This window comes from Balaenoptera musculus, chromosome 8 (assembly GCF_009873245.2).
Source record: "Balaenoptera musculus isolate JJ_BM4_2016_0621 chromosome 8, mBalMus1.pri.v3, whole genome shotgun sequence".
In the NCBI taxonomy this organism is placed as follows: Eukaryota; Metazoa; Chordata; class Mammalia; order Artiodactyla; family Balaenopteridae; genus Balaenoptera; species Balaenoptera musculus.
Genome location: NC_045792.1, coordinates 86256634 through 86271654, shown reverse-complemented (window position 1 = coordinate 86271654; position 15021 = coordinate 86256634). Strand labels below are relative to the sequence as shown.

At 40.0% G+C, this 15021-nt stretch overlaps 1 protein-coding gene across 4 annotated transcripts in view; it reads right to left on the bottom strand.

The window, feature by feature from the left end:
• TRIM44 (tripartite motif containing 44) overlaps positions 1–15021 on the bottom strand; it is a 114597-nt gene that overhangs the window by 88973 nt on the left and 10603 nt on the right. For all 4 annotated transcript variants that reach the window (XM_036860333.1, XM_036860332.1, XM_036860334.1 and 1 more), the window contains exon 2: positions 5140–5217. In XM_036860333.1, the coding sequence (XP_036716228.1) occupies positions 5140–5217 (78 nt within the window). The remainder of the gene's footprint in view (positions 1–5139; positions 5218–15021) is intronic.

Here is a 15021-nt window from a genome sequence, read left to right as displayed (position 1 = left end):
TCTCCATTTGGCCAGGGCTAAATGCTCTGGGGCTGTCATGGATCCTTTGTCATCTCCCCATATTTTCTCCAGTCCTGGGACTCTAGGATTGTGGGAAGCTGTGGCTGCAGGATCCAGTAAGGGAGGTAAAAGAAGGGTGCGAGGGAAAAATAGTTAGTGAAGAGTCATACTGCTAGGGATGACAGGCTACATGTATAAATATCAACTTACCCATGGGTTCAACAACAGTGTGGGGGTGAATAACATGAAGGAAGATGAATCTGAAGTCCAGTCCTGTTCCCACCACTTACTAGCAAGCTATTTAATCCCTGTTAAGTCTTGGATTGTGTACCCATAAAACAGGGCAAATAATATTTCTTTTCATATGGTTGCTGTAATAGATAATGCATATCTATTACTAGGTACCACGCTAGTAGGGCTTGAGGATACAGAGATAAAATGAACACAATTCATGTCTTCCAAGATCACTTCTTTTTTATGTGAAGTGAAGAAATAGGTCAATAGGGACTTCCCTGGTGATCCAGTGGTAAAGAATCCTCCTTCCAATGCAGGGGACGTGGGTTTGATCCCTGGTTGGGGAACTAAGATCCCACATGCCACGGGGCAACTAAGCCCATGCGCCACAACTACTGAGCTCACGCGCCTCAACGAGAGAACCCACCTGCCACAAACTACAGAGCCCACGCACTCTGGAGCCCGTGCCACAACTAGAGAAGAGAAAAGCTGCATGCCACAATTAGAGAGAAGCCCGCACACTGCAATGAGTGCCGCAACAAGCGCCACAACGAAAGATCCCACATGCTGCAACGAAGACCCAATGCAGCCAAATAAATAAATAAATAAATGAAAAGAAATAGGTCAGTAATTCTAATAACTTTCCAACCAAAGAAACACTTTTGAATGAACCAACTTCGTAACTGAGGCATCTCAATTCTCTGCTTTAGATGGATGAATGAATACTGCCCCAGTGAATACTTGTATCTTGAGGCAGGACAAGGAACAGCCCAAGGCCTGACTTGACCCAGGTGAATAACAGGACACTAACACCAAGAATTCAAGTTAGGTTTTGCTTATATCCATTACTATTTGTACATGCAAAACCTATCATTTTAACAATAGTCTGATTAGCACTGGAGTGAAGGACTGGGCTATGTTCCATGTCAATGATATCAGCTATTAAAAAGGTCTGTACGGTCCTCCTGCAATTATAAAATGCTCTGTAAATGTTAAATAAAAATAAAATAAGAAAACAATCCTCAGTTCTATTTAACTAATTTCATGTTGCTAGACAATTCTTTGGTTTCATACTTCAGTAAGAATACCTTTAGAGATTGGAGAAAATAAGGAAAAGAACCTGATTATATTTTAGACAGTCTTAGTATGATTAGATCCTATGTTTAATCCCACTCCAGTCACAGAGAATAATGTGAACCACTTGACTCGAGTTTAAGATGATTTTTTGAGAATAACTTCTTAATAAATTAGTATGAATTTGAGATACACAAACATTGTTTTAACTGTTTGTTTCAAGTACACACCAGCTATAGGAAACAGTGAACGGTGCACCTTATATGGAAAGAAAAGCAATCAATATATCATAGAGAAAATGGCTATTATTAACTGCATAATGAGAGGTTAGTTAGATTGAGCTTAGCATGTTATCCTTTAGTTCAATACTTTCTGGGAGACTGAGCAGGGGGAAGGAAAGGAAGGAAATCAATGTGTTTTCTAAGTTTCAGTTTCCTCTGGGTAAACTATGAAAGATAATTGCATAGTCACTACAAAGGAAAGCTGTAAAGAACTCAGATGCTTTAAATTTCCTAAAAATCTAGTCCGGACATATCCACACATACATACCCCTGACTGACTACATCTTTTAATTTCCCCAAAGTCTAGCATAAATATAAGAAATCTAGAGACTAAAATGCTGCTTTGTGCAACAGATGTTTCTGAAAGGTTTGGCTGCAAAAAAATGTTTGCAAACTGGGTCAAGTCAAACGCATTAGGATTATTTAATAGACCACTTCCAATTAAACAAAATAAAGATTGTTATTAAAAATAACTTCTCTCCACTGTATACAAGTTCTGGATCCCTGGAGGTCTGCCCCCTTTAAAACAGGGCTCACCACAGCAATATGCATGCACACCACTTCATCTGGACCTGTGCCTTATTTACCAACCATCTCTGGCTCTCATACCCGTCCTCGGGCTCACCCCTAGTAGCTGGGATTTGATGTCTCCTGCTGTTTCTCTGGTTTTAGAACTCAGCCCACTCCTGGACCATGGCGACGGCCTTGATCATCCTCCTAATCCCTGACCAGGACTCCTTTCCCTTTTTTTGGCTTTGTTACTTCTCTGTTGGACATAACTGTTTAAAGGAACCCTGTCCTCTCAGGGAGCCTGAGCTGATGACTCAGTTTACCTCCCTTCCCTCTCTTACTCCTTTGCTCCCTCAGCTCAATTTATTTGTTTTCTAAGCCTGGAATTTTATGTATTTCATTTTTTTCAAGGTTGAAATCATTTGGACTTACATTTACAAGGGCTCTTCTGGCTATTTGCTGAAAGAACGAAGAAAACCAAAACACAAGATGGCAGGAAAATAACCAAGGTCCAGCAGTTTCTAGTCCCCCCCAGACACACTGAATCAGAAACTCTGGGGGTGGGTCCAGCAGTCTGTATTTTAATAAGTCCTCCAGGCGATTTTCATGAACACTAAAGTTTAAGAACCATTGCTCTGAAGAAAAGATGTCTGACAAATATTTTGGACAAAATGAGGCACCTCATTAAGAAGTCTATATTACTGACATAGAAGAATGTTTAAGATATTCTGTGTAATAAAACCATAGCTATGGTATAATTTTTGTAAAATATCTTAGAAGTGTATTTCCACATGAAAAAATGTCTAGAAGGTTACACACCAAGCTGTTAATAGTGGTTAATTTAAGGGAAATCCATTTTACTTTTCCTTTATGGATAGCTGTATTTTTAATCTATAAGCATATATTATTTTATAATTTAAAAAAAGGTTAATCTAGGCATCTTCCACTCCTCTCTGGCAAAACTGAGAGGTAAAAATTAACTCAGTCCCCAGTAGACCTCAGTGTCTGGACTAATCAAGCTTTGTGAGGCTTTAGGGAATTCTAGAGGAAGTGAGGCAGATAGAGTGTTCAGTGCTCCATGACTCAGTCAGTGCTTCTATGTAAAGCTGCTGTGCCAGAAAATGACAGGTCATAAAGCCTAGGAGATTCTGCTCTTCTTAAATAAGCCAACTTAAAAAAGGGATGGTGGGGTTCGGAGGGAAAACAGAACAGACTAAAAACTTAATGAGTTCTTTTGGAAGACACCAATTTGTTTCTGGGAAAATTTTCTTTGTTGCAGAAATTATGTATTTAAGTGTCCCATTTTTCATCTCCTATTTGTGATCTAACAGTCATCCTGCAATTATGATGGTCCTTCTTCAAGCTGGCTCCAGGTAAAAATGGCGTACACATATGTTAGGCTAGAAAGGGGCTTGAAAATAAAATAGATTGGTGGGAAATTATCCAGGGCGAGACAAAGAGAAGATGAAAGAAAGGTGAGTGTGTATAAACATATCCAAGATCAAGTGAGGTCCTAACAAATATCCTTTAGCTTATGATGCATCATAGGAAAATGCTGAGGCTTCCACGGGTTGCTCTTGTGGGGATTACTGAATTCTTCCAGCTCTGGCAAGTTTCCCATCAGAAGCACTATATGCATTCATAAAGGTTCCCAAAGTACTTTACCTGTATTATCATCATGCACAGAAGCCACTCAGTGTAATCTGTACACATTCTCTTGCTCTTCACTGTCTATAAGCATGTGGGTGTGGCAGAAAGAGGAAATACAGTTGTCTCCTTCAGGATAGCTGTTGTCCCACAAACCAGAGAAATTCGGTAAAAAAAGCTTTCTGTTATCTTTAATAATTAATTGGTTCATCTTCACTAAAGGAAAACTACTTTCATATAAGTAGTTTTGGGGGAGGGGGGGGTCTTTCTACTTTGAGCTAAGAAAATCGACAAAAGTTACCCCAATGTGTTCTTATCAATAAAATGGGAAATAAAAGCTAATTTACAAGGTTATTGCAGTGATCACAAGTGTGGAAGAGGAGAGGGAGAATAACAAGTTAGTGCTTAATGGGTGCAGTTTCAGTTTGGGATGATGGAAAGAGTTCTGGAGATGGATGGTGGTGACGCTGCACAACAATGTGAATGTGCTTAAGGCCGCTGAGCTGTACAATTAAAAGTGGTTCAAATGGGACATTTCATTATGTATATTTTACCACAATTTTTTAAAAAGGTACGTAAGGCTCCTAGCACAGTGCCTGGCTCTTATTAGGTGCTCAAGAAATGCTAGTCTTATTCCCCTTATAAAATTTTTTAATTAAAAAAAAGACAGTATAAAAAGCCAAATAAAATCACGCTCCTTTCCCTATTTAATTGTGCAAGGCTTTGACTCTCAGGCGAAGCCAGCTGGCACCCGTACCGGGTAGTGCCACAGCAAACGTCTGGGTAGGAGAAGGGAGGCTACATTAGTCATAATCCCTCCAGCATGTTCAGTTCCCAGTCCACCCACAACCCTGGCATGGCGTCTCTCAGAATATCAATCCTACTGCCCCCAACATCTTGCAAAGAAAGCTGGGAAGTTTAAACCATTTCCCAGACCAGACTCCAGGTCATGAGGACAAAAGTATTCACAGTGGCAGCTGGCTCCCGTTAAGTGGGGGAGTGATAAGACGCTAGTACTGAACACCAACTGGATAGGCCTGACCTTGTTCCAGTCCCCAGCATTAAGCTGATGGTATCTCTGATGCCTTTGGTTGGATTTAATGGACACAGAGGCCAGCAGTCTCGAAGGCCTGGTAAAGGAAGATTAAAAATGCACTTGTCTGCAGTTCAGAGAAAACAATGAACGATTATGTGTTGTAAGTCATAAAATAGAGAAGGGGAAAAATAGATGACTTATCTTTAGGCATGTTAGAACACTGCTTTTGATGGGTAGGCTTAATTAGATCTTGATGCAACGTTCAGATAGATCGTCATTAACATCCCTCAAATTTAGCTCAAGGAGAATGAAATACTTGGGGTACCAATATCCAATTAATTCGAAAACAATACTTACTTTAGGGTCTGAGCTCTTGAACTTTAACCTTTCCACCAACTCTATCATAGCCGCCTTCAGTCCGCCTGAATCTTTGCTCTAGAAGAAAGGAAAGTCAGGGGTCATTAGACAGCATTTTGTTGCTCTCTCGAACACAAACAGCATTTCATGGGACAATGAAACGGAAGGCAATTTCTTCTTCTTATCAGCCAAGAGGACTAAACGACTAAGGAAAGATGTGTTGCCCCTCTTCCTCTTCTCTATGGACAAAGAGGGTCAGGACATAAATTGCCCAGTGACCTGGGAGAACAACTGGAATGAAAATTAAATGCAATTTGTATAGGCTGACTCACTGCTTCATCTCAGGGCTCAACTGCACCAGTATTCACAGAGGGCTGAGGCTTTGCAAAAGAGATTTCTATCTGGGATGTCTATTTTATGACCGAGTGATTTTTATTTTAAACTTCTACATCACAAATACAGAAGTATGCAATATTAAATATTCTCACAAAAATAAAAACAAAGAAAATTCCCCAAGATTTAACCCTAATTGGAAATGGTATTTCAGTGTATTCAGTTGAATACAGGTTTTTGAGTCAGAAATATAAGGTTTCAAATTTGGGGTCGGCATTAACTAGTTGACTAACCTCAGGCAAATTATTGACTTTCTTGAAAACTTCTCCCTCTTCGATAAAATGGGGATTATAAAAAGGGTTATTTTGAAGCTTAACTGAAATGCCGTTTGTAAAGGCGTTAGCACAGTATGTGGCACATAGTAAGTGCTCAATAAATGTCACCTATTATATTGTTGTTGTTATTACTGCATTATAATGATTTAGACTAGCAAAATCCAACAGAAATGTAATGTAAGCCACAAATGCAAGCCACATATATAATTTTAAGTTTTTGAGTAGTCACAAAAACAAAAGGAAATTAATTTGAATACATTTTACTTAACTCAGTATATCCAAAATATTATCACTGCAACATGTAATTTCAACATGAGGTATTTTATACATTTTTTTCATACCAGGTCTTTGAAATCTAGTGTGTATTTCACACTTACAGCCCAATTCAATCTGGACTTACCACATTTCAAGTGCACCAAAGCCATCTATGGCTAGTGACTACTGCACTGGTCAGCACAGATTTAAAGCACAGACTAAAGCCACACTGCCTGGATTCAAGTCCCAAATCTACCACTAGATTTGTATGACCTTAGGCAAGTCACTTAGCCTCTCAGTGCCTCAATTTCTTTATAATATGAAGCTAATAATAGTACCCATCTCACAGGGTTGTAGAAAGACAAAATGAGCTCATATACATCAAGGTGCTTGGAACAGGGCCTGGCACATGCTAAAGACAACAGATGTATGAGACATATTTATTATTACTGTCTCCCTCACAATATTTTAAATCCCTTAAAGGTAAGAACTACATTTTTTATCTCTATCCGTGTTCAGCATCAAGAAGGTGTTCAAAAAAGTCTGCTGAACAAACGAATGAATGAATATGCAATCTTAAGATATGAATGCCCTTACAATAATACATGTGTGTAGCACAATGTAAAGTCACATGAATTAGTTTATTTTCTTATCTCAGCTCCTTGGGGGATAGGAGAGGATCACCCTCATTTTATCAGTGTTGGAAAGGAGGTATGAGTAAGTAAAATGACTTGTCATTTTTACGGGTATGGGACAATAAATAAGTACAATATAAACAAGTACTACAAATATCTGTTCTTCAAAATTGGCCTCAGAATCAGTGATAGTTTCCAAATTTGGGGGGAAAATTCCAATTCCTCCAAAACAGGACCTACTTAGTAAGACTCCATCATATAGATAAAAACAGACTAAAGCCTAAATCCTTTTTTCCCCTCTATCCTTTCTCTCCCAAGTCTACACAGTAAAAGTCTGATGTAACCTAAGACCGATATCTGCTTTAGATGTGCTCTCCAAACACAGCTTAGCTGACATTCCCATCCTAACTGTGGTTCTAAATTTTAATAATTTGTATTTTTAGTTTTACTTTTAAAATGATGACAACTTTCCAAATTTCTTCACCAATCTAAATCTTTCATCTCTGGTCTCACAGCAGACAGGTGGGAAAAGGAATCTGGAGGTCACACACCAGGGGAGTGCAGGAGACCCAAAGTACCTAAAAAAGGGTTAAATTGCCAGACACAATCCTGCTTTTATGAGATGATCAGACAATAAAGACTGTCTGGTGATATCATTCCTCTAACCTGCTTCTCATTGGCTGCAACAAGCAGGTCACTTGTCCCTGGAAAACTCTCTTCCCCCACATCCCAGCTGCCAGCACCCATTTTAAGCTCTTCAGCAAGAGCCTTTGATATATTATGACTTTCCCCCTGGCTCTAGAGAACAGAAAGGAATGCACCAAACTGTGTCTTAAAACATTCAGAAGAGAAACAGGACGACGAAGGAATCCCTAAGAAGCAGACAGCCTGTTTGCAGGCAGATGTGCCTTGTGTGGAGAGATAAGGGAACCCTTAGCCTTCTTTCATAAAAACAGTGTGTCAGCAGAATCCTTCCTCCTTTTTACAAAGCATCTGCAGCTCTGCCTACCCAGGGGAGTGACAGACGAGAGGCACAGAGACTCTTCCTTCAGGAAATTCACCCATACTACCTCCCCATCCCTCTCTGAGAATATTCTCAGAGATAATTGGGGTCTGTATTGAGCCAGCCTCTAAACGGGTGGTGAAAAAACCTTCCCCAATGGCTTTTTTAACCCCTCCCCCCCAAATAAGCAGTTGGTCAGAAGGGAGAGGGTCCTCTGGGCAGACCCTCCTCTGACAGCGGCAGGGCTGGGTAAGAGTACAAATGGATAACCCTGGCCCCAAAGCCACTTCCTTTCTTTTCTCACACCCCAGTCCCTTCCTGCACCTCAAGGAGCCTGTACACAGATGTTCAAGCTAATACACCCAAGCTCTGGGCACATCTCTCTCAAACAGTCGCCTTGGCCACACCTGGGACCTCCAAATGAGCATATCAGGGGCGGGGTCTAATGGTTTGGTCCATCTTTGGGAGGATGGGCTCAGAAAGAGCCTCTGCAGGCCCTGGATGCAGGGTCAGGACATTTCATCAGGAAATTCTTGGGTCCTGGATACTTGGAGAGTGGTCTAGAAGGGGGCAGGCATGGCCAGAGGAAAGACCCTCAAAAGCATAGGGCAGGGGCACAGGGTTGTCTAGGTCTAAGGTGGTATTTGAGTATGAGTGTCCCCAAACCATCGGGTAGTATCATGTTTTAGTTAATTATTTGTTTGCAGAGGGCAGTCATCAGTCAAAAGGTAACTGGAATAGATCATACTTTCAGACTTCCCTACTGTGGTGGAATGGAAGAGTTGCCTCTGAAACCTGTGTTCTAATTGAGAAGTTAGAAGAATTCTAACCTTGTAGACATCTGGTTCCATAAATGGCCAGATTATACTATGTCAGTCCTTGGGGCAAGCACTGTGAGTGGTGAAGACGTGAGATTCGCCTGATACTGCTCTTCCTCCCCTCCACTCCACACAATGCATTCCAAGAACACAGGAGTTCAATGTGAGCATATCTTGTTTATGTACCTCTCTCCTCCCCCAAGAAGAGTGTAGATTAAAACAAGACAAGTGCTATGTTGTGTAACACCCCTCAAAATTTGATCCATCTATGGAGATGGCGGATGCTTCATAAAAGCCAACTCCTAGGGATGAATCATAATAAAGCCAAAGAAAGGACAAAATGCCTACATTTGAAGGTATTCTTTATTCTCCAAAGCACTTTCATATGCTCTTTCACTGGTTATTTTACAATAAACCTAAAAAGTAGTGCATTCTCACTTTACAGCTGAGAAAAATGGCTGGTGAAAATCAAATGAGAAACCCCCAAATCACAGAGCCCAAACACTGTTTAACTAGCATTACACAGTAACACAATAACTAAAAGGTAGGGTATTCACACTGTACAATAGAGAAAAATGGTTCTGTGTAAGTCAAATGATGTCCCCCAAATCACAGAGCTAGTCAGTAGCAAAACCAGGATCAAAAAGATCTAAATGAAAAAAGATTTATAACATATACAAGAGAAGAGGTTGGTATCAAGAATAATGCGAAAATACATAAGGGATTCCTATAAATACGAAAAAGCCAAATAAGCACAAAAGAAATCCCAACAAAGGATATGAACATAACAGAAATGTGAAATGGCTAATACACATATGAAAAGATGTAAAAGATGCTCTAACTTACTTGTAATTATCATATCATTTCTTATCCATCACATTGAAAAAAAAGTTTTGATTTGATAATACCGAGTGACGAGAGACTTTGGGCAGGTCAGGGATTTTCATATGTTGCTGATATAATATAATAAAGCTACTTTGAAATCACATGCCTAGCAAGTCCATTTTTCACTTTCTCCCCTTGAGAAGCACTAACATGGGTCAGGGAGGTATGAAGAAAAACATTTATTGCAGCACTGCTTGTAATACTAAAAAACTGGAAACATCCTAAACATCCATCAATAGTGGGTGGCCAAATAAACTACGGAATTAACAAATGGGATCTGATATAGCAAATAAAAAGAATGAGACACAATGTTGAATTTTTTAAAAGTTGCAAAACAATGCATACTATATCATTTATTAAAAAAACATAAAACTATTCATTTTTATGGGTGATACGTATGTATGTAAAAGACTAGAAAGCAATGACTGAGGGACTAGTAGTGGGAATAGTAGTAGGAAGAGTCTTAGACTTACTTAAATTTATTCCTATTATCTAATTAAGATTTAATATACAAAAAGGGAGGGAGGGAGGAAGAGAGGACAGATCTAGGGCCCCTGCTTCGAGGGTCTCTCTCCATGAGTTTGCCGAAGTATAAACACTGGGGCACTGTTCCCTTTGCATGCAAACACGAACCAAAGGTATAAGAAAGGGTTCTCTACCTAGTATTCATGCATCGATTTCTGGGAGTTTGAAATCCCCAAAACTGTACACAAAATTTGGAATGTACATGCCCTTTTCTATGAAAAGGGACTTGAGCATTTCTCAAAGCCCCCCAAAAGTTTAACTTTCCTAGTGTAAAGGGCACTGCATAAAGAGAAAGGAGACTCAGGCTCCATTCCTACTAACTGCTACATGAGCTTGGAAAAGTCATTTTACATCTCTGAGTTTGTTTCTCAACCTGTAAATGAGGAAAATGGGCCAAATCAGAACCTACAGATTTGCAGGCTGCAGCCTACACAACTTTTGTTTTGTTTTTAGAGTGTTGTCCCACACAGCATACTAGGAATTTTAAATTCATTGTCAACATTTAAAAACCAGGAGATACGACATAATAAAGATTTCCAGCTTCTTCTAAAAATCTGAAAGGTATGACTGTACTGGGCTCCCTCTCCCACATAGCAGCAACTGGCTGAAGCTGAGTAGCAACTACCCGCTTTAGGCAAGGCAAGCTCCCTCCAGTTTGCCATAGTTACCCTGGCTGGCTTCTCTCATTTACATTACCCTTCTGGTCCCTGTAGACATTTGAAGTTGCTACCCCTGGAAGAACTCCCTCTGAAAGTTTTCTGTCTCTAAGGGTCCGTGTATTTGAACACCAAGAAAGTTGGCATGTCTTTCTTCAAAGGGGTTCAGAATACCTCATAAACACACGTCCATCCATTCACTCCAAAACACAGAAATAATACAGCTCATTCTAATGCAAACGTTCTTAGAAAATGGGCAAGAGGCAGAAACAAAGGTAGAATATGGTAGGTAAAAGGGACATCAGAATAAGAAGTATTTCTTGACAACCAGTCTCTGTACTTTCATGGGAGTCAGCCTAGTCTAATGCCAATAACCAGCTGGCGTTAGAAAAGATGACAGAAAAGAAAAGAAAAAGTCATGTGTCAGTAGAAATGTAAGTGTAAATCACTTAATATCCTAAACTGGTTCCTAAATATTGAATTCCGTATTACAAAGAATCAGAAGATGCTGAGTTCAGAAAGAATACTGGCTGCCTATTTTGGTTTTTTCCTATCCCACTAGCCTTGTGTTGGTACCATGCTTAAAAAAAAAAAAATCAATCCAACTTTCTATCATTTTCACAAAAAGGTTTTGTTTGGGAGAAACAGTGGAAAAGGATTGGGAGATAGAATATATAAGAAGTCCTCCTAAGGAATCCAATCAGAAAGCAAAGCCCTGACAAAAGGAAATGAAACTGAATTTTAGTACGTCATGAAATTTTAGTTTCACCACGCCATGTCCAAAAATTCTTTACCATCTTCTTCACATGACTTGATTTTCCAACTCCAAATCCACTCCTATGTTAGGCAACCACCTTTATATAGCTGCTCAGATCCAAAATAATTTTGGGGTCTGAGCAAACCTATCACCAAGTCTTTTCAGACCTAACTCTAAAACACAGGCCAAGTCCAACTACTCTTCACCATCTCCACTACTCCCTGCTTGGTCCTAATCCAAGGAGCGACACCACTCCCACTCGCTTACCCTACACTCCATTCTCCACACAGGCACCAGAGGGAAATTTTAAGAACGTGAATCAGATCACTCATTCTCCTGCTTAAAAAGTCTATGGCTACGCAGAAGGAAATCCAAAATCTTTACCATGGTCTACTTGGCAGTCTGACCTCGTCTACTACCCTCTACCTGGGACCCTGACTCATTATCCTGCAGCCATCTTTGTTATCCTCAGTGAGCTTGTTCCATCTCAGAACTTCTACACTGGCTTATTTCCTCCATTCAGATCACTATGCCGCCAGATCTTCCCACCACTGGCTCTAACTATACCCAGTCCTTGTCAGATCCTTAAACAGCCTCTCTCTCATTGCCCATTCCAGTCACTCTCTTTCTCCTTCCCCTAGTTTGTTATTCATGGCATTTATCATTATTTAGAATGTTATTTACTGTTTAACTTGCTTGTGTCTGTTTTGCTCTTAAAACAAAAGCTCCATGAGATCAGGTACTTAGAATTGTTCACTGTTAAATTCCCTACAGCCCCAAATACTCCACCTGACTGAATGAGTAGATCAAAGGAAAAAAACACTATGACACTAATTTCAAACAATATAGAAAAATATCTTAACGAAACTGTACCTCAAAGAATTGCGGTAAAAATTAAATGACATAATATGTAGGAAGTTTATAGCACAGAACCTGGTACATACTAAGTTCTCAATAAATTTTAGTTATCATTGTTGTTATTGTTATTATTAAGTGGTTAACAGTCTATTGAGTGACTGACTACTAAGTATCAAGTACTGAGCTAGAGAAGTACTGAATGGAAAAAAATGAACAAAACAATCTGATACTAATCAAAATACTCTGTAAAATATCTAGGAAGAAAAATCCAGATGGAAGGGAAAGAACAGTTTTAATAGTCTGACTATTCAGAAAGTATTTATCTACTAAATACCTTCATAGAGATAATAAACATCAGGAGATTGTGTCAGTATAACTTAGAAAGGTTAAATGTAAGTGGGAATAATTAAGAGTAGAGGCTAAATGGGATGGTGGAATGAAAATGTACTTTGGGGTTAGACCTGGATTCAAATCCTTATCCTTTCACTTACAAACTAGGTGAACTTCCACAAAGCTCAACCTCTTTGAGTATCAGTTATCTCATCTGTAAAATGAGAATCAGAATAACACAGGTTATTGTGGGAGTTATATTGAGATCAACTGAAATAATGAGGTGAAAAGCACCTGACCTAAAGCCACTTAATTAATAATTATTATTCTTCTAATCTCGGGAAAGAGCCTCAAAATTCAACAGCAGGGACTTCCCTGGTGGCGCAGTGGTTAAGAATCCGCCTGCCAATGCAGGGGACATGGGTTCGAGCCCTGGTCCGGGAAGATCCCACATGCCGCGGAGCAACTAAGCCCGTGCACCACAACTACTGAGCCTGCGATCTAGAGCCCACGAGCCACAACTACTGAAGCCCGCACACCTAGAGCCTGTGCTCTGCAACAAGAGAAGCCACCGCAATGAGAAGCCAGAGCACTGCAACAAAGACTAGCCCCTGCTCACCACAAATAAAGAAAGCCCACGCACAGCAACAAAGACCCAATGCAGCTAAAAATAAACAAATAAAATAAATTTTAAAAAAAATTCAACAGCAGATAAGTGTTTCTAGACTCTCTTAGTTTTATAACCTCAGGTAAAGGCTAGCATTTCCATTCTTCACACACATGAAGTCAGAGTCTTTCACTCAACACAGGTTATACCCTGCCAGGGTTCAGAGACCCAAAGAACAGAGTGGAGAACAGTAGGGGTGCCTCTAACCTCTTTCCCCCGCGACTGCCTACTGGAAAGGAAATGGAGGCTATTTTCTAACTAGAAAGTAAAGGGTGTACTGCTCCTGCCTCCTCTCCACTTCTATAAAAATTTCCTACAGTTCAGAATGTAAAACAGAATTTAAAGAGGACAACCAGCAAGACTTGTGAACCTAAAATTAGACATACCAGCTGTGTTTTGGTTAGCTAGTGCACATGGCACCAGCAGGACACTGAAATATACAGGAGCCTCTTCTCTGAAGACAAGTTTTTCACCAGCCTATCTACCCACCAGCATAGAGCAGGCAGAAGGAACAGAAGGAGAGGGGGCTGAACAGTGTTCACCGAAAGAAACTTGGTGTCTGAACTTCTACTTCTGCCAGACTACCTGGTCTGGAATTGAATGCAGAATAGAACCTTAGTTGCCTCTGTAAGGATAATAAGAGTAAGAGTCACTAATTGCTGAGGGATTATTATATTCCAGGCACTGTACTAAGCTCTTTACATGTATCATCTTGTTTGTTCTTCACTACAACCCAAAAAGGAGAAATAATTATTATGTCCATGTTACAGATGAGGAAACCAAGATTCAGAGAGACTGAGTGAATTCTCCAACATGACACAGGTAATAAGTAGCAGAGCCAGGATTCAAACCCATAGACTGCAAAGCCAATTAAGGCAAGACTGCTTGGTCTTTCATATTCATTCTCCCATTTTTCCTTAGTAAGAGACTCCAGTTTTAGCTGGACACACCATGGCCTGAAGAAAAGACTGTTTCCCATCCTCCCTTGCAACTAGATAAGGCCATGGGACTGAACTCTGGCCAATGAAATGTAAGCAGCAATGCGTGCAACTTCTGGAGGGTTCTCTTAAAATAAAGGGGTGTTCCCATCTTCACTTTCCCGTGCCTGCTATCCTGGAACTCAGATGTACTGGCTGGACCTCCGGGAGTCATCTTGGTCCATGACAAGGACCATACCCTAAGGATGGCAGAGCAGGGGCAGAAAGAGCCTAGATTCCTAATAACTGCATGGTCCCTCTGTACCAGCTTTGGACTGCCTACATCCTTCTATACAAGAGAAAATAAAACATCCACCTTGTTTGAGCTGCTGTTATTTTGGATTTTTCCAAATTATTTCATTATTTCAGATGCAGTTGAACTTAATGTAAACACTGATATAGTAAATCACTATGCAACACTCTCTCTCAGTTCTTCATTGATGTCCTGTGACTATTTGAGATTATTATACTTCATATCATACATTTACCAAATATTTCATGTACATCTACTCTCCAACAGGCACTGTGCTAGGTGCTGGGAACACAAAGATGTATAACATACAGTCCTAACCGTAGAAGAAGAGTTTATGACCCATGCAAGACAGAGACATGGTGGGAAGAAATAATATTGATGTAGTATACTGTATTTAATGCTATAATACAGGCTGTTGCTATGGGAACACAGAGGACAGCTGCCTAACACTCTAGTCATATCTACCTAGTAAAATCCTATCCATCTTTGAAGGCCCACCTCAAATACCACTTCCTCTAAGAAATCTTTCCTGATTCCATGCCTCCAGCTGAAAATAACTTCTCTTTTCTCTGAGTCCCCATGACATACTATTTGT